At 54.7% G+C, this 18,464-nt stretch overlaps 1 protein-coding gene across 2 annotated transcripts in view; it reads left to right on the forward strand.

The window, feature by feature from the left end:
* Nucleotides 1–2,546: 2,546 nt before the first annotated feature.
* The window catches only part of MYO10 (myosin X), a 195,832-nt gene continuing 179,914 nt past the window's right edge, over nucleotides 2,547–18,464 (forward strand). Inside the window, exon 1 of one of the 2 annotated variants that reach the window (XM_077896391.1) lies at nucleotides 2,547–2,876. In XM_077896391.1, the coding sequence (XP_077752517.1) occupies nucleotides 2,856–2,876 (21 nt within the window). In that variant the 5' untranslated portion in view covers nucleotides 2,547–2,855. The remainder of the gene's footprint in view (nucleotides 2,877–18,464) is intronic. The other variant, XM_077896393.1, reaches the window with a different exon arrangement.

Genomic DNA, 18,464 nt, shown 5'->3' on the forward strand with positions numbered 1-18,464 from the left:
TTGATAAGGTGGTGTAAACTTTTTAAAAGAAATATAATTCAGTAAAACTCAACTTTTATGTATTGGATCTGGCTCACAGTTCTTTATATGAGTCAAGTAGGGGGTAATCATTAACCATATCTTCTTAATCAACAAGGAAGTGACTTTCAAAAAAAAATTAATAGGCTTTGTTTTTGAGCAGTTTTAGGATTACAGGAGGATTGTAGGGGAAGTGTCCCCTCACTGTCTCCCTCTCCCCAGTGTCCTTGAACACCAACCTGCTGTATTAGTGCGGCAGGTTCGTTACAGTTGATGAGCCAGTACCGGAAAGTGACTTTGAAACGACACGGCCGGCCCAGGCCGCACAGAACATTAGTGGCCGGGTTGTGCTGGGAACCAAGCCACACCCACACACTCGCTTGAACAAGCGGCCTGGTGATTTCTCTCGAGAGATGTTCCCTACAGATTAACACCGTAATGACTGTAATTGTTTTTTGCGCCAGTATCTGAGCACCGGTGGCAGCCAGGGCTCAATTGACTAAGCACTTTGGTTGGTGCCAGGGATTGCTGGTCTTTATCCTGGCTCCATCTTAATTTTCCTTGCAACCCTGGGACGCAAGCTTCCACGGCTGAAGCATGTAAACCTGTGAAACCGGGGCCCTGGGATAGCCCACAATCACTAATTTATACTTTGACTCTTTCCAAAGGCAAGTGGGGGTGGGTGTGAGGATATTTATGCTGAAGCACTGCTCTAGATTTAGGTTTTCACATCAGGAATAGCAGAGGACGCTTCATCCATTCATCCTCGGAGACAGGCTGGGGATACAAATTTCAAAGCCCAGTTCAGGGGCGGGACAGCAATAAAAAGACCCTTAAAACATACAGTTTCAACAGTCTTAGGAAGAAGGCACACCCAGTGGTTAGGTGGGGCTGGAAGCTGGATGAGTGGCCTGGCATTTCCGGGAAGGCTTCCCCTGGAAGATGGGCCTTTCTGACTTGAGCTTTAAAGGAGGAGGAGCAGTTGGTAAACCCCCTGGAGAGGGCCTCTCACACCCCTGTGGTGAAGAACCAGTCCTTTCTGTTTCCAATTCTCCAGGTACTGATAGGAGAACCCCGCTGTGCCGGGCATGAGTCACCAGCAAGTCTGACAAACGCCAAGACTGGTTTATACTCGGCTCAGAGTCCACCGATCATTTGCAGGGCTCCCGTGGCATTTTTCAAATTGCTGCAAAAGTTCCTAAACCTTTGCTCTCAGTTTTTTCTACCTGCTGCAGACAGGCTGCGGTTCTCGGGCCGGCACAGGGCCAGGCGCCCTGGAAGCTCGCTGGAAATGCCCGCGCCGAATGCCAGGCCGCGCTTTAAGGAGCTTCCCAGGTGATGCCCGGGCGCGCTCAGGTTTGAGCACCTGCCCTAGAGGAAACAGTATCAGGCGGATCTGATCCTTCATCCATCTCACTTGCCTTCGCCTGTTCCATTTGGGTCTGGGGAGAGGCTTACTGCGGAGCATTGGCCTGGCCTCTTCCAGGTTACGAAACCGCATTCCTCCGCCCGCCCCCCGGGGTGCCAGGAAAACGTCCTTTAACGCGACTGCAAGGGAGAAACTCGAGACGGGAAGGCAGCTCCGGGGCCCGGGGCAGCCTCGCTCCTCCGCTTTGATCCCGCGCAGCAGCCGCGCAGCCCCCGCCGCCCGCGCTCCCTCCCCGGGCTCGCGCCTCCGCCCGCCGCGTTCATGGGCTCCGCGCGCAGCCCCCGCCGGGGTCCCGCGAAGATCAAAGGCCCGAAAGGATCCGCAGCCCCCCTCCCCGGCCCCGGCGACTCCTGGGTCTCTACCCCCCGAGGGGAGAGTCCGCCGCCCCGCCCACCGCCGCGCCCGGGAGGAGGCCGGAGGGGGTGCAGCGCGGGCCTCGCCTTCCCCTCCCGCCGCCCGGCCCGAGTCGGCCCCGCGCGGAGTGGGCGGGGCCCCGCGCGGAGTGGGCGGGGCCTGCGGGGCTGCGCTCCTGGAGGGGCGGGGCCAGCGCTCCGGGGGGCGGGGCGAGCCGGGCGGGCGGCCGCTTGGCGGGGAGGGGGCGGGGCCAGTGCTCCTGGAGGGGCGGGGCGAGGCGGACGCGCTGGGAAGGCGGCTGGGTGGTCGGGACTAGACCCCGGGTGGGGCGGGGCGAGGGGCGGAGCGAAGGCGGGGCCAGCGCTCCTGGAGGGGCGGGGCGAGGAGGTTGAGCCGGGAAGGGCCGGGGGTGGGCGTGGCGAGGGGCGTGGTCAACGCTCCTGGAGGGGCGTGGCGAGCCGGGACGGCGGCCTGGTGGGCGTGGCGAGGGGGCGTGGCGAGGGGCGTGGCGAGGGGCGTGGCCAGCGCTGCGCTCTGCAGGGCTGGGAGCCGCGGAGAGCCCGCCGAGCCCAGGCGCCCGAACCCTCGCGGCGGCCGCGCTCGCGCCGGGAGATCCGCTCCGTCTCGCCTGGCGGCCCCGGTCCCTGTCCCGGCGGCGGGCGCCTCGGGCCGGAGCGCAGACGCGGGGCGCGCCCCCAGACCCCCGGCGCCGCAGCCCCAGCCCCCGCCCCGGCCCCGGCCCCGGCCCCCGCCCCGGCCCGGGAAGCATGTGTCCCGAGCCGCTCCCCGCCGGCGAGCGCTGCGCCCAGGAGTAGGGCACTTGGCGGCCGGGAGACAAAGGCTGCGGCCGGGACGGAGGAGTTAGAGACTCGGGTTCGGGCGAACAAAAGGTGCGGACGCAGGAGGCAGCGGCGAATGGCGGCGGGGGCGCCCCGCGGGCTCGGGGCCCTGGGGCGCGCGGCGTGACCGCTCGGGGGCCCGGGGCCGAGCGCCGGCCGCTGGGCGGGCTTCGGCGGGCGGGACGCGGCCCCGCGGGTCGGGAGCGCCCGGAACAATGGACAGCTTCTTCCCCGAGGTGAGTGCGGCCGCGCCGGCCCGCGGGGACCCTGCGCTCGCCCGGGGGCCGCCCCTTCGCCGGGGCGCGGAGGGGGCGCGGGGGGCGCGGGGGGCGCGGGGGGACGTGCCTCCCCGGGGAAGCCCTGGCCCGGCGCTTCCTCTGCGGGACGAGCCGGCTTCCTGCGGGCGGGGCGCGGGCCGACCCCCCAGGCGGGCTCCGTGCGCCCCGGGTCGCCGCCCGGGCCTCGTGCCCTCCGCGGGTTTCCAGCCTGGAGCGCGCGGACGGTGCCCTTTGGGGCCAACGGATGCTTCCTAAATGTCGGGACCCCCTCCCCTCCCCTCCCCTCCCCTCCCCGGGGACCTGAGGCCCCCGCCCCCACCCTCCGGGACCCGGTCCCACTGCTCTCCCGGCCCCCTTCCCTTTCTCGCTTGTGTTTATTTAATGAATTCTGTTTACGCTCGAGGCCTGAAGTGGCCCAGAGCGAACTTGGTTGACTCAGGGGCGCCTGGTGTGACTTTCGTTGAAAGCCCAGGGGAGGGCTCGGGAGCCCAGGCACAGTTTTGGGGAAGGTTCCGGCCAAGTGCGTGGAGGGGGCTGGCCTGGCCCGCGCCCCAGCTCGCGTTATCAGGCTCGAGTGGATGTGCTACCTGCAGCCTGGCTCACCTGCCCGACGCTCCCTTACTGCGCTCAGACCCCTGGTTTTAGTGGCCAGAGTGGTACAGTCTTGAGTCCTAGCAACGTCCCCCCTTTCTCAAAGGGGCATCTCCTCTGTGACACCCACACTTGCGGCCACAGGCAGGCTGGAAAGGAATCCGTCCTCCATGGACTGCTATGTTTTCAAGAAATCTGTGGTTGAGCCTGCCTTCCTTGTTATTTTTCTATTATTATTATTATTATTATTATTATTATTATTATTATTATTATATTATTATCGTTTTGCTCCATAGACCTTTGTCGTCATCAAGGGGAGAAAGCAACCAAAACTTTTTATAGGAGTTGCAGGTTAACCAAGCATGCGGGACCAGTGGGCTGTGTTTTAATTGCTTTCCTCTGGAAGAAGACCTAGGCTCTCCTAATTCGTTTAATTTTCTTTTTTTCACTTTTTTTAGTTCTGTGTCATGGGACCCTTGGGAAAGCTCTTGAGACACAGGATTTGTGTCCAGTTAGTTGGGGTTTCCAGGCCGCCCCCCCCCCCGCCCCCCCCGTGGGCCTGGGGGGGCAGGAAGGGGAGGGCCCCCACCTTGGGGCGAGCTCTGCCCTCTAGTGCAAGTGGGGAAAACTGTAGGGGAGTGTGCTCAGCCACCACCTGCCCTCCCCTCCTCTCCTTGAAATTCCCTCCTCTTCTTGGGGACGCGGGATCTTAGCTCCTTAGCTCGGGGTAAGGAGGCGCGGTGCTTCATTTCCGTGATCGGTATATGATATTGAAGTCGGCCTTTGGTGACCCTCACCCCCTCCCCTATTTCCTAGATGCTTGACTCTTAACCTAAAGATGTTAAGTCACTTGCCCAACCTTGAGCTTTTTTTTCTTTTATAGAATCCGGAGTCTTTTTTCTCTCTTGCTGGCGACTTGAGGTTTTTTTTTTTTTTTTGGGTGGGAGGATGTTCATTTCTTTAAAGTCATACTTTTCATCTTGTGGGGTATTTGCATCCTAATGTTTCTAATCAACCTTCCAAGTTCCATCCCTGACTGTGATCACTTTGAGTGGGAGGCTCTAAGGGCGGAGAGGCCGCACGGTGCTGTTTTAATCGGAGACCAACTCCTAACAAAGATCCCGTCTCCCTCTGTTGATGTCTTGTAACAGACCGTCCTTTTGTTAAGGTTTCATAAATTATCCCAGTGAGGTCAATCATGTGGGAGTAGCCACAGCCAGGGGGCCAGTGCTAGGTTTCCAAGGACCACAAAACTATGGGGATTCAGCCCCAAGTCATGTCCTGGTAACCGGTGTCTTTGCTCACTTTTTCCGTCCTGATTTAGGCATAATGACTTGTTGCTTGTTGGGCAACAGTTTGAAGCTAACACTGGCAACTGGAGCATAAAAAAAAAAAAAAGTGAACAAGATGTTGCATGATTAGCTTTCTGGTGACTATAGCCAGATAATAACAAAGTGGGAGCTACCTCTGAGTAGCAGCTGCTGTTTAGAGCCAGGCCAGGGTTTCTCAAACTGGGTGCCATTGACATTTTGGGCCAGTTCATTCTTTGGTGTTGGGAGGCCGTCCTGTGCCCCGTAGGATGTTGAGCACCTTCCCTGGCCCCCACCCACTCGGTGCGAGTAGCGCCCCCAACTTGTGACAACTGAAATGTGTGCGGACGTTGCCAAATGAGCCACGGGGAGCAAAATCACTCCCAGTCGAGGACCCTGAGCTAGCCCACCGAGCCTGGCTCGTGGCATTAATTCCTGTGCGTGCTGGAAGGGCCGCGTTCTTGCCTGCGCTTGCCTGCCCTAAATAGCACCAGGCCTTTTACCGCTGGCCACTGAGATGCTTGGGCGGCTTGTTCCATCCGCCCGTGCCCGTTGACTTCCAGACGTTCCCCGGGACTGCAGAGCAGAGGCTGAGGCCCCCCCCCCCCCAACTAGAGTTGCAGTTCCTTCATGACCTTACATTTTTATGGCTGCTCTCAATTAAGTTGTGTGCACGCTTCTGGGAACACTTGTGTTTTCGGCATTAGGAGGTAGGTTGTTAAAAAGTTTACTTAGGTGGAAACTAAGTTGAGGTAGGTCCATAACCGGAAGCGATTTTTTTTTTTTTTTAAGCAAACAGAAAAGGCTCAACCAAGTGGCAAGACTGTTTTGCAAACTTGTTGATATTTTGAAGTGGATGCCCAAGCACAGCACCTAGGGTGCTAGAGGGGCCGGTAAGCACCCGTTGATCACATAAATGAGCTGGACTTTTCTGTCTTCTATTTTAGGAATCGGTGTGGCCTACTGGCTGTTCAGACAAAAGCCCTTTTGAGGATGATTAATGGAACTTACATGAATGCTTCGAGTTTTCAGAATATGCAAAACGTACACCAGTACGATCACAAATACAAATATAGAAAGCAGGTCATAACGCTCTTAAGACTGGACTTGCTCCTGAAGACATGCCAGCTGCGCCTGTTTCTTAACGACCTGGTTCACGCTCAGGATGTTAAGTGGAATCACCTTCCTTGCTTCCCCTCCATTTGCGAAAGTGTCTTGGTTTTGGTTGTTAATGAGGAGTTCAAATAGCTTTTAAAGCTGGAAAGGGTTCTTTGAGCCCAATTTTCTCCTCTTTTCATAGTATTTCTGTTTCGTTTTAGATCTTGGTGATAGGTATTGTCTTGTTCTAAAAACAAACAAACAAAAAGATTTAAGACTGTTACTTTTGGGAGCTCCTTCCCTTCTCCCCAAATCCTCTCTCGAGGGCAGGAGGGACGTGCCGAGGAGGACTTCCTTGTTCCATCAGATCCTGAAAGTGATCCCTTGGACAACTGTCAAACACAATCAGACCATTTGCTGGTATCTTCTTTTCTCCCAGGGGAGTTCGAGTGTCTCGCCTTTTCTGCACACTCTATAAAGATTCCTATTGTCAAATACTCATTTTTCGGCCCCTGCCAATTTGGGGACAGCACAGCCCCCCTCCCGCCCCCACCCCACCCCGCCCCGGAGCAGCTGCAAGCAGGCCAGTTGTTGTGGGCAGGGAGCCCTGATCTCCGTGGCCTGGCAGGCAAGGGCTGCTCCCTGCTGTCCTCACCTCTCACATCAGGCACAGCCCCGCGTGGGAGGCGGGGCCCTCGGTCTCTAACCAGGGTGGTGGCAGGAGAGAGCCATGTTTGCTTTTCCAGCTCTGCTGGCTTTCCATGGGGTCACCTTGAAGGACAAGACCCTTGAACGTGCTCTTCTGTTGAAACTGGCAGGAAATGGGACGCTTCTTTTTTTTTTTTTAATTTTTAAGATTTTTTTTATTGAAGTTAAGGTACAGTGTTGTTAGTGTCAGGCATACGATATGATTCAACACTCCTTTGTGTTAGTGCTCATCATGATTAAGTGGGCTCTTAACCCTACTGCTCTCTGTTAAGGATGCCTTATCAGTGGGTTTCAAGGTTGGCATGCAGGGTAACTGCGGCACGAGCTTTTCAAGCCACCTGCGGGGAACATTCAGGAACGAGCAACCGGTGACTCCACGTTCGCTCGGCCATACCTCCCCACCCCAAAGTGCCCCTGCTGGAATGAAAAGTGCCTCATCCTTAAAAGTAGAGAAGATGTGGCTTTTGGAAACCCGGCTACCCACCCCCCTCGCCTGTGGGATCTTGGGTTTTCTGACCTTGCTGGGCTTTCTTTCTGTGGGCACAGGGGTGTCCACCTTGCGTGACTCTTAGAATTTGAGAGATTTCCAGAGCGGTTGGCACGTGGCAGGTGGGTAGTGGCTCAGAGTGAGAGGATGGAACCCCAGGGTTCAGTGGTGAGGGAGGCCGTGGCCTCAGAGCTGGGCCCCAAATCATCCCTTGTGCTACATTGCACGTATGTTTCTCTCCCTTTCGACCTGTAGCCTTCTGGCAGATTTTGCCTTTCCAGAATTTTGTCTGGAGCATGTCCGTATCGCTAGTAAAATCAGGCTCACATTCCTCAGTTGGATTTTCCAGGCCCTCTGATCTGACATCTCTTCACTCCTTTTCTCTCGTGACTTCTTCTCCGGGGAACCCCCAGGCTTCTGTGCCGTCCCCTCTGCGCATCGGGTGCCCTCCCTGGTAGCTGCCTGTTGAGACCAGAGCTGGTGGCTCCGGTTGACCGTGACCCCTACCTCTCCTCCTTCCCTCTGAACGTGGCTCCTCCTCTTTCTATCCTGGTCTGGTTAGGATTTTATCCTGGTTGGATGTCCCCTGCCCTCCCCAAATGAGTAAACAGAGTCCTGGGACCGTAACTATCCCATGTGTAAGTTTTATCACCTCATTTGCACGGAGAGGTCTTCCAGGATGGATGGGACTCTCTCCTGGTACAGCCTTCATTTTCTCCTCAAGTACAGATCGTTTCATGGTGGGAGGGGTGATGCCTATGATATTTTTTTTTTCTTGATTGTGAAGCATTTCACAATTCTTCGAGGTCAGCAATCAAAATAGCTCATGTTTATTGGGGGCTCTACGTGCCAGGCATGTTCCTGAGTACCGGGCGTTCAGTAGCAACTTTAATTCATTTCACGGCTCTTGGGTTAAGTCCCCATGGATGAAGAAAGTGAGACGCAGAGAGGTGAAGTAAGTGGCCCAGCATCACCCAGTCAGAGTGGTCGTCGGGATTCGAATGCACACCCGCGTGCAGATCCTCTGTAGTCTTCACTGCCATTCTTCTCTGTCCCGTTGGTGTCCTTTGCCTTATGCTTTTATCATTGTTTCTGGGCTCTTTGAAGCTAGTAGGTAGTTCGTAAATGATTTTTGAGCTAAGCTGTGTGGGAGTTTGGGGAAACATCTACGCTCCAGAGACTTTGAAACCCAGTAGGAAAATATTAACCCTGCTGTTAATTGTTTCTCTGGTTTGCTTTTTATACTTAAGAAAGACATAGCTTCTATTGCCTTGTGAAATGTGGTTTCTAGAGCTGCCGGCCCGACCTCATGACCATGGTAGGACAACGGGTCTAATAAGACGCTTGGGAAACTCGCCTTTCGGGATGTGTTTATTAGGACTCATTTGTCCCCCAGAGCTAGCCATCCCTGATCGTGGGCTTTCTGTTTGGGGTCATCTGACGGCGTCTCCTTTCCCTCAAGATCCTGGCAGCTTTCCCGGAGTTTTTCCACATCGGTTGTGTTTTCGTTGCTAGCGTCTTAGTACCTGCGGCGCGATCACCGGCAGCGGAGCCGAACGTTCCTCCAAGAGCATGGCCTTGATTAAAACATCTTACTGCCTGGCGATGGGCTTTTTTGGAGAATGTGCCCGCCGGGGGTGACGGAGGAAACCTGAGCCTCAGTTTAAATGTAGCATCTCCTGTCACGTGACCTCCGATCGCCTGACTCTGCCAATCAAGGGGCAGGTGCTGGCATTGGGTGTCAGAGCCACAGCCCGAGCGAGGGGGGTGACACCGCGGGGCCGTCCATGCAATGCCTCTGCTTTCACCCGAGCGTCGGTATCTGTTCTTCAGGATTAAAAGCTTCTCTGTGTAATGGCATTTTATATGTGAATTTTTTTTTAAGTGAGTTATTAGCAAAGAAAAGGTAGGCAAGGTTGAAATTTTGCACTTTGGGGTAGTCTTGCTTGTCTTTACGACTTGCTGGACCTTGAGAGGTGAAGATAAAAGGTTTGGGGGCTGTTGGAGTAGAATGTAAGCTTTTGTACATGGCCCCACATTGAGTCCACAAAGAATTCCTTAATTGTTTTAAATCTCTCTCTCTCTCCTTTATTTTTTGTCCGTTAATAGCACGTGACTAGTGCCCACTGATGATGATATACATTATGGAGAGAGGTGGACTCATCTCTTTCAGAGCGTGTGTTCGAGAGGCCTACTTTTTCGGTGTTAAAATTCTCTTTGAAAGAAATTTACTGTAGACCACCCGCTCATGTGCGCAGCTACCATTAATAAAATTTTGGTTTTACTCGCTTCATAGATATTTAAATTATGTATAAGGGGATATGTTTAGGATCAGGAATGTTGGTGCTCTAAGACATCTGACGCACATAGGTTTACTCTGGGGCCGGTAATCGACATTACTATGTCAAAGGTCATGTGCTGTTCCCTGTATCATTCTTAAATTCATTTCTCCTTTCTCTTTAATCCTACAAAGAATATGTTGTACTAAATTTACAAAATGCCATAAGCAAGAGACAAAAACAGCCTTGGCACTACTTTCCATGTTTTAGAACTTGTGCTTTCCATGCCTCTGTATCTATGTTTCTATAAAAGCACACCTATCATGTTTTCCATTTAAGAGTTGATCGCAAAAAGCTTTAAATGTCAAGAAGCTCGCATGTGTCATTTTCAAAGTCAGGGACAAGACTACAAATGCAGACCCTGTATCTCATATCTGCATACTTAAAAGTTATAAATCAAACCTACAAACTGGTAAATAAAATGTCTTTGCCTACCTTGACACATCTACCTTCATTAGGACGCAGTAAAAAAAAAAAATGTGTAAAGCTATGGTTTTTATTGCTGAAAGTCAGCAGACTATCAAAGGGAAATGGAGATAATTACAGTTGCACATGCCGGGACGTTCTTTGATAGGCCAGTGATGTTTGCATGAGTAATGGATGTGTAGTCCATAATATATTTTCCATAAATCTATTTCTCTTGCCCGTGTTTCAGCAAAATCAATAAATTATATGGTTATAGTCAAGATTTTCACAGTATGTTTTATTGGCGGTAACACCAAAGTCAAAGACCTTTCTTGAGTCCCGGTGGTTCTTTGATTATTTTTTAATCAAGGTCAGTTGGGAGAAGGCCTGCTTCGTAAGGCAGGACAGTCGTTACGGGCATTGCCAACGCCATTCATATGGTGGCATTTACTTATTTCTCTTTTTTGAATGAAGCATAAGTAACCTAGTGTTATTAGTTTTAGGGTTTACAGTGTGATGAATCCCCAACTGTACTGCATTGCTCACTGCTCATCAGGATAAGTGTCCTCTTAATCCCCTCCCTGTCACTCAGACAGCGATATTCAGATTAAGGAAAGAATAGGGTTGCGTGGGTCATTAAATTTACTGAAAGTACTAAATATTTAAGTTCATTATATAAACCATATCATTAGTACTGTGAATTTTCTCTATTGTTCCTTAAACTTTTCAATGCCGCGTATGTTATGAAGAAAACAGCTTCATTGATTAAAGATCTGTTTTCAGAGGAATAAAGTATAATGCATCTTGGCCACAAAATAATCTGCATAAAGATGTGTTTGGTGGTTGTGTGTGTGTGTGTGTGTGTGACTCTTTTCCTTCCCTATAAGTCGGTCTTATAAGTGTTTTTATTTCCTTATTCTGCTTTACATGTTTTCCTAAAATCTCAGTTTTTTTGTATGCTTTGCCTGTTGTTTCTGTTTGAAATTCTTCTCTAAAATTTTAGAACAGAGTTTTTGAATTTTTGGAAGCTTTTTTAAAATTTTTATTTATTATGAGAGAGAGCAAGAGAAAGAAGAGCAAGCATGCGGGAGGAGGAGCAGAGGGAGATGGACGAGCAGACTCTGTGGGGCTGCATCTCATGGCCCGTGGGATCATGATTTGAGCCCAAACCAAGAGTCAGATGCTTAACCCACAGAGCCACCCAGGCACCCCTTGTTTTTGGAAATTTTTGCTAAGTATTAATAGTAAAGCAATAGTTTATATCAAATAACAGCCATGACTTCATGTTCAAAATAATATTTTCCACCAAAGACGATGATTCCTTCTTTAAGGAACTTCTGTTTATTTACTGCCCTCCTCCCCCCCGGCCCCGGTCCTTGTGACGTGCAGGGCACACTCTAGAGCCTGCAGCCCAAGGTGGAGTCCTAGGTGTCCGGGTCTAAGAGTGAACATTCCCATTCCTCCTGGGCATGTATCATCATTTATAGGACCACTCTCGGTTGTCTGTAGCTGTTTGCTTTTGTGGAAAACCACCCACGAACGTTCGTATGCCCACATCATTGTGTGCTCGTCTGGTTCCTTCTTGAGGATGAAGTTTCTTGGGAGTGGAGAGATTTGATCAAAGAATTTGCACATCTTAGATGACTTGGCAGTGAAAGTTTTATGAGAGGCGTCCGCACAGCTTACGTACAGCAGGCACAGCCGAGGCGCCCGGTCAGGATGTGTCCCTGACGGCAGGGATCTTGTGACTTCTAGTTAGAGTCTTAATGACGTGCGCTGCTTCACAAAGGACGTTACGGCGGGGTGCTGGACCTGTGTCCCCCGTCGGGGTCTCCTCAGAGCGCAGTGCACAGGGACGGTCTCAGGTGATCACGAGCAGCGGCTGGGGACTCCTGTGGGGCCCTCACAAGATCCCTGTGTGCGTGCTGATGCTCATTTAGGGGTCAGAGTGCGCCCAGGAGGCCCGGCCACTGGCCAGGTTTGGGGAACTGTTTATGGGATTTTCTTGTAATTCTCATCCTCCTGTGCTGTGAGAATCCTGGAGTGGGAAGCCTGCCCAGCAGTTACTTGGTGGCAGTGGCCCTAACTGTAGGGACGTAGGTGGCCTCCAGGGCTCGGTGTGTGTTTACTCCAAAGCTTACTTCCCAGCCCCATGGAATCCCTCCCCGGACTTTGAACAAGGGCTAGGCGACAATTAACACCGCGCCTTCTGGAGTGCAGACCGTTGTCATTGCTACAGGTCTGCACCTGCTCATGCCCCCGCCGCGTGTGCCCTGATGATGTGAGCTGAGCCCCCTGGGCACGCCGAGGGGCGCCCCGGGGTGTTCCCGCCACCCCGGCATCTCCGCAGGCCTGGGTGGAGGGGCATGTGTCTGGGCGGAGCCGAGGAGAGGGTGCTCGCTGCAGCCCCGGGCTGGGCGGTGAGGGTCTATCCCCGGGGAGGGAGAGGCGGAGGAGCAGCCCCCAGGCAGGTGCCCCCGGGGAGCCTCGGGGGCCGTGGGACCCTGGATGCGGGCGGGACGCTGGTGCTGGGGTGCCTGTGTGCGGAGCCCAGGCCCCGGGGCTGCGGCTGCCCCAGTGGTCCTCCCCGGGCAGGGGCTCCTGGTCCCCTGCTTTGACGACACAATGGCCCGTGGGCGCGGGGACGGGCGAAGGGAGCCCGGTCCTGTGACGAGGGCTGCTCGTGGGCCCGGTAACTCCCCAGGGCCCGGCCTCTACGCCGCCCGCCGCACCCTGGCTCCCCCGGGTGCCCCTTCCCTCGTGGAGCTAGAACCCGAGCGCGGGGCTTCCTGCGTCCCCAAGGCGCCGTGTCCTCCTCGCCCCCGGCTTCTGCAGCAAACGGTTTTGCCACGTACAAAAAATTTTTTTTCTTTATACCTCCTGGGTCTTTTTCTTTTTCTTTCTTTTTCTTTTTCTTTTTCTCTTTCTTTCCCTCCCTCCTTCTTTCTTTCTTTCTTTCTTTCTTTCTTTCTTTCTTTCTTTCTTTCTTTCTTTCTTTCTTTCTTTCTTTCTTTCTTTCTTTCTTTCTTTCTTTCTCTTTCTTTTCTTTCTTTTTACAAAAAATGCTCTTGTTTTCTGCACCAAGAACGTGTAGAGCGTGCGACGGGGTGTTGGGGCCGCCAGCGGGTGAGCTGTGGGCCCGAGTGCCAGAGGTGTCTGGCCGAACTGCATCATAGAGAGGGGCTGGGCCTGTGCACACGGGTGCACCAGTGCTTGCATGTCATGGGCACGCCCGCTGCGCAGGCCTCCGTGTAACGCGCATGTGCACACGTGTGCACCTATGGCCGTGTTGGGCTTCGCCGGTGGCCCCGGCGGGGGGCAGGCACGCGCTGGGCAGGGCAGGGAGCCACCCGTGGCCTCCAGCGGACATGTATGTCTGAGCTGCTGCCAGTTTTCCAAGAAGATGAAGATGAGGTCGGGAAAGCAGCCTCCCGCCTCCTGGCGCCCCCGCCCTCGGGCCGGCGCCCGCCTCCGCCCTGCCCGCCGCGCTCCCCTCCCGGAGCCTTGGGATTTTCACGGTTGGGCATTCCCGTGGGTGCAAGGCCGGGAAGCCTGCCGTGCACCGTCCTGCCGCTGGTTCCCAGACCCCGAGAAGCCCCCGGAGCTCGGCTGTTTGCCCGGGTGCCGTCGCTTCTTGGCTGTGACGGTTTCCTTCCTGCCCTTGGGCAGGCCCGTCGGGTCACGTTGGGTGCGAAAGTCATGTTTGCGGAGCATTGAGCCTGGTGCGTCCCTTTGCTAAATGTCGGTGGAATACAAATAACGTACACGCAAAACAGGTGGAACGTCCTGCCGGTGGCCAGAGTCCAGCAGGGGAGAGCAGCAGATGGAGCGAGCTCCGGCTGCGTGACCCGATGTTGCCGTCCGGTGTCTTGGGCACTAAGCGGGCGAGGCGGGCCTCCTGGTGCGGGGGGCGGTGGGGGGGGAACCCGTGCATCTGGCTTTTCACCACAGTTCTTATGTTCCCGTATTTTACCATCATAAAACATTAAAGCACCAGTCGTCAGCCCTAAAAGTGAAAACAGGGGGCAAAAATAGTTGTAGGTGGGGCTCCCTCGGTGGCCCGTGCGCAGCGTTAGGAAAATGTGCCTCTGAAATTGCAAAACCTCCGGGAGCTCCGAGGGCGGGCACGGTCGCTTTGTCCTGCCTCGCCTGGTGTCTCTGTGACAGCAGGTACCTTCCTTCTCCCCCGAGGCAGGAGAGCTGGGTAACTTGACCCAAGGCCTAAACCACCCAACGACGGCGTCAAGCAGGACTCGGGTGTAACGCGCGTGTGCACACGTGTGCACCTATGGCCGTGTTGGGCTCTGTCTCGCGGGGCTCTGTCTCGCGACCCTGAGATCACGACCTGAGCCAAAGTCAGGAGTCCTGCGCTTTTTGCCGCGACGAGAGCAGGTGTCCAGCTCTCCGGAAGCAAAGCAGAAGCGCAGCCTGGCCGTTTTCTGCCGCGGGGCCCCAGCCGTGGGGCCGCGAGAGCCTTGGGGCCTGCGGTGGGGGAGCGTGTCTGACCCCCCCGTCTGTGCCGCGGCCTGTAGGTTCCTGGGGGTCCGCCCTCTGGGGACAGAGGTCACGCCGACTTTCCGAAATCGGTTTCCTGGGCTTCGGCACACCCCTGCCCGGCCCCAGGCCCGCGGGGTGCTGCTGTGAGAAGGCGGGTGTGCTGCGGGGTCCTCTGCGGGCTGCGGGTGCGCATCGGGAGCCCCGCTGGGCACGGGCGTCGCCGGGGCTTCTGCGCCCTGAGCGGCCCGGGCTGTCCAGGGGTGCGGGCCTGCCGTCTCCCTAAGCGTGGGGCCAACTCTTCTTGTCTAGAGACTTTTTTTTTTTTTTTTTTTTTTTAGAGCAGCTTTAGGTTGACCGCAAGAGGTAAAATTGTAAGAGACCACGATTTTGGACATTGGCCCTCCTCCTGCCGGGGGATCTCTCCTAGACCATTAAGGGTTTGCATTTAAGTGAACCCTGTAGGGTCGCCCTGGGGCTCAGGGGTGGAGCATCTGCCTTTGCCCCAGGGCATGACCCGGGGGTCCCGGGATCGAGTCCCGAGTCGGGGTCCCTGCATGGAGCCTGCTTCTCCCTCTGCCTGTGTCTCTGCCTCTCTCTCTGGGTCTCTCATGAATAAATAACTAAAATCTTAAAAAAAAAATAAGTGAACTTTGTAGAGCCGGAATTCAGGTAAGGTGGTGGTATGTTGGTTGCTCCTGTTTTCTATTCCTCCTGAATACAGATTTTGTAGCTTAAACGTGCTGGCGCGAGAAGGGAAGAGCTAGCACGGCTATGGCGGCAGCCGAGTCCTTGGTCACAGTGCGTAGTCGTGACCGGTGGGGTTTGAATTTTGTATGGAAGAGCGGTTCTGCGCTGGACAGTGTGCCCCCTGCGGGCCCTTAGCGAGGCCTGGTGGTTGCCGGTGATGTAGAGGGTCCCGCTGCGCCGGCGGGTGGAGGGTGACGGAGACCGCTGGGCCTCGGGCCGCGCAGGACAGCTGCTCACGGCGCAGACTGCTTCAGCCCCAGCGACGGTAGTGCCGGGACCGAGAAACCCTCATAGCCAAGATTGACCTGATTCTGTAAAAGTCTACCCTTTTGTATTTTAGCTTTCTGTTTTCTAAGTGGGATGCTCACTGCTAACGTAATTTCCTGTAACGTAGTTTCAGGGGCTGTGAATGATGCCTTCGTGTGATTTTTTTTAATTTTCACATCCAAATTATACTTATTATGGCTTGGTTATGTTATGCATCTAGATTTATAGTTATGTTTATTCCAAAATTGGTTTCTGCGGCATCTGTGAAAAAATAAATAGAATATATGTGTCTGCACATTTGTACAGTGGGCCATGGAGTTGTGTTTTTTTCTGGGCCTTCTTAACTCTGAGCCTCCATTTGTCTTAAAAGGCAAAGGAACGGACGGTAGGACACTTTCCTTCACACGACACCAGGAGACCGACGTGTCGACCTGAGACGGCGGGAAGCTGGAGGGGCCAGGGTTACAGCTCTGCCCTCTGGACCTTCCCGCCGCCCGGTGATTTTCGTGCGTGGCCAAGCCCTTGGGCCCCGACCCCGGTGCGGGGGGCAGCCTCGTGCAAGGGCTGAGTGACCCGTCACCAACCAAACTCCACACCTTCCTTTCTTTTCTGCTTCTCTCCCTTTTGATGAGTAAGTGGTGTGTGATCTTTTTTTTTTTTCCCTTTCGGCTTAGTGTTCACCCAGCCCCAGCTCAGTGTGTTTTGCAAGCCACCGCGATGACTCACTCCGCGCTCGGTACGGGCGGTCGCACCAGCAGGCCAGGCCGTACGGCAAATGGAGGCTCACACCGGGCCTCGAGGCGGCGGGGAGACTAAGTCGGGTTCTGGGTTTCGGGGCCCCTGGCTGGCGCAGGAGAGCATGTGACTTGTGAGCTCAGGGTCATGAGCTCCAGCCCCACGTTGGATGCAGAGCCTAATTAAAAAAAAAAAAAAGTTCCTGGATTTAATCTGTGGTTTAGGATGAGTTTTCTTCTTTCTTGCTTTCTTTTTTATTTTTAATTTCTGCTTTATTGAGGTATAATTGGCATATGATACTATAAGACATTTGGAGGGTGCATCAGGGTAGGACTTCTTCCCGTCTTCCTTCTCACCTTTTCTCCCTCGACTCGCAGGAGGACCAGAGAAATAATCTGATTTTCTCTCGACCTTCTTGCTTTTTCACATGGAAGGCGCCATCAGCAAGACCTCTGTCTAGATGAGCTTATAGTGTCCTCCTGCATGTTTTTGTTTGTTGATTGGGAACCATCTGAGTAGAAAGGCTCTCAGGACTCCCAGGGGGGTAGTTGTCTTGCTAGGACAAGAGTCCACACCACTGTCCGTTGACGCAGAGTTCCCTTCCTACGTGGGTAGTTTGTTGGGGCCTCCGCAGACCGTGATGTGGGGTTAAGGACTCTGGACATACAGTTCGTGATAGCACCTGGGCCCAAGAGGTCGGTGATGAGGCTTCAGGGATGCCGTTGTCACCGAGCCTTGGACCTACTCCTCAGAGGACCGAGCCATTCGGCTGGGGGTGGGGGGGATCTGTGCCAAGTACTTACTCACCAGCTGGGTTAATTCAGATTAATGATAAGAAACTTGAGTATGGTGGGGATTTCTTTGCCTCCGAGATCACGGCCTGTTAAGGATCAATGTTGATGGAGTTCAGCATGACTCAGCTGTGAGGCTGGGGCAGCTGCAGCTGGCGTCCCGCGGCCAGTGGGAGTCCCACCGCTGCCCTCCCGAGGCCGTGACGCCGGTGGGGGGATGCCCCAGGGGACACCCCAGGGGACACCAGCCAAGTGCAGCTGAGTAGCTGGTGCACCTTGAAAGGTACCGTGGATTCATCTGGAAGCTATAAACCTCTACGACAATGACAGTAATAGGACCTTTATGAGATGCTTCTTGGGTGCCGTGTGCTGTGCTCATCCCTTCATGTCCATCATCTCATCGAATTTTCCACTTGCTGGGAGCTGCGTGAATCCCGTCTAGAGGCGAAGAGCCTGTTGTTCAGAGAAGTGAGAGAACGAGCCAAGTCCTGCAGCTAAGACACGGCGTTCCAGGTCTAGCCTGACTCCGGAGGCCGTGCTCACTTCCCAGTCTCTCAGGAGTTCATCCGTGCTCTCCCGACCCGCTGGGAGGCTGACTGGATCTACCAGATGTCTGGACTATTCCTGGCACCGCGGGATCCCCCATAGGCAGCCTCTCTCTCTCTCTTTATGTCTACCATGAATAAATAATAAATCTTAAAAAAAAAAGAAATTTTATGTATTTATTCCTGAGAGACCCAGGGAGAGGCAGAGACACAGGCAAAGGGGGAAGCAGGCTCCCTGAAGAGTAGGGAGCCCGACGTGGGACTGGAAACCGACGTCACACCCTGGGCCCAAGGCAGACGCTAACCTGCTGAGCCCCCGGTGCCCCCGCCTGTGTCTTCCCTGCGCTCCTTCCCTGCGCAGGCCCTGCTCCCAGGTGCCTGCTGCTGCTGGGGGGGAGCCAGGCCAGCTGAGTCCGGTGTCGGTCTCTTGCCTGGACCCAACAAGCTAACAGCCCCCCCGCCCCCGCCCTGCGAGCTGCAGAGGGCCAGCCGGGTCCTCTGGCTCTCCCCCTGGTCCTTCACCCTGGTCCTTCAGGCCTCTGCCAGGTCCCACAGCTCCCGCCCCGCACCCCTCCCCCAGTGTAGGTCAGGGCTTCGCTTTGCCTGTTGAATTTGGAGCTCTGATCTCGGCCGGGCCTCCTCCCTGAACTTCCAAGTGGTCCCTCGAGTTCTGATCCCAGACCCTGTGGCCCACTGGCCACACCCAAAGCCCGCGTCGCACACCTGCTGCTGCTTTGGCCACCGGCCGCTGCCCAGGGCTGCTCGTGCTTCTGTGCAGAGCTGTCCCCGCGCCGGCCGCCTCCCCAGTCTCGGGCCTGTCCCTCTCCCGGGGCCTCAGTGACGACAGGTCTCGTTTTCCTCCTCCAGCTGGAGGACCCACCCTACACGTGCAGTTTCTTAAGAGGGAACTTCATGCACAGACGTGCGGAGAGGACACTGCGATGCCAGGGGTGAAACTTGCAGTTAACCGTTCAGTCTTGAGTTTCAGCCGGACGTGCCAGGAGAAGCACACGTCACGCTTTGAAA

Source organism: Canis aureus, chromosome 4, assembly GCF_053574225.1.
Source record: "Canis aureus isolate CA01 chromosome 4, VMU_Caureus_v.1.0, whole genome shotgun sequence".
NCBI lineage: Eukaryota > Metazoa > Chordata > Mammalia > Carnivora > Canidae > Canis > Canis aureus.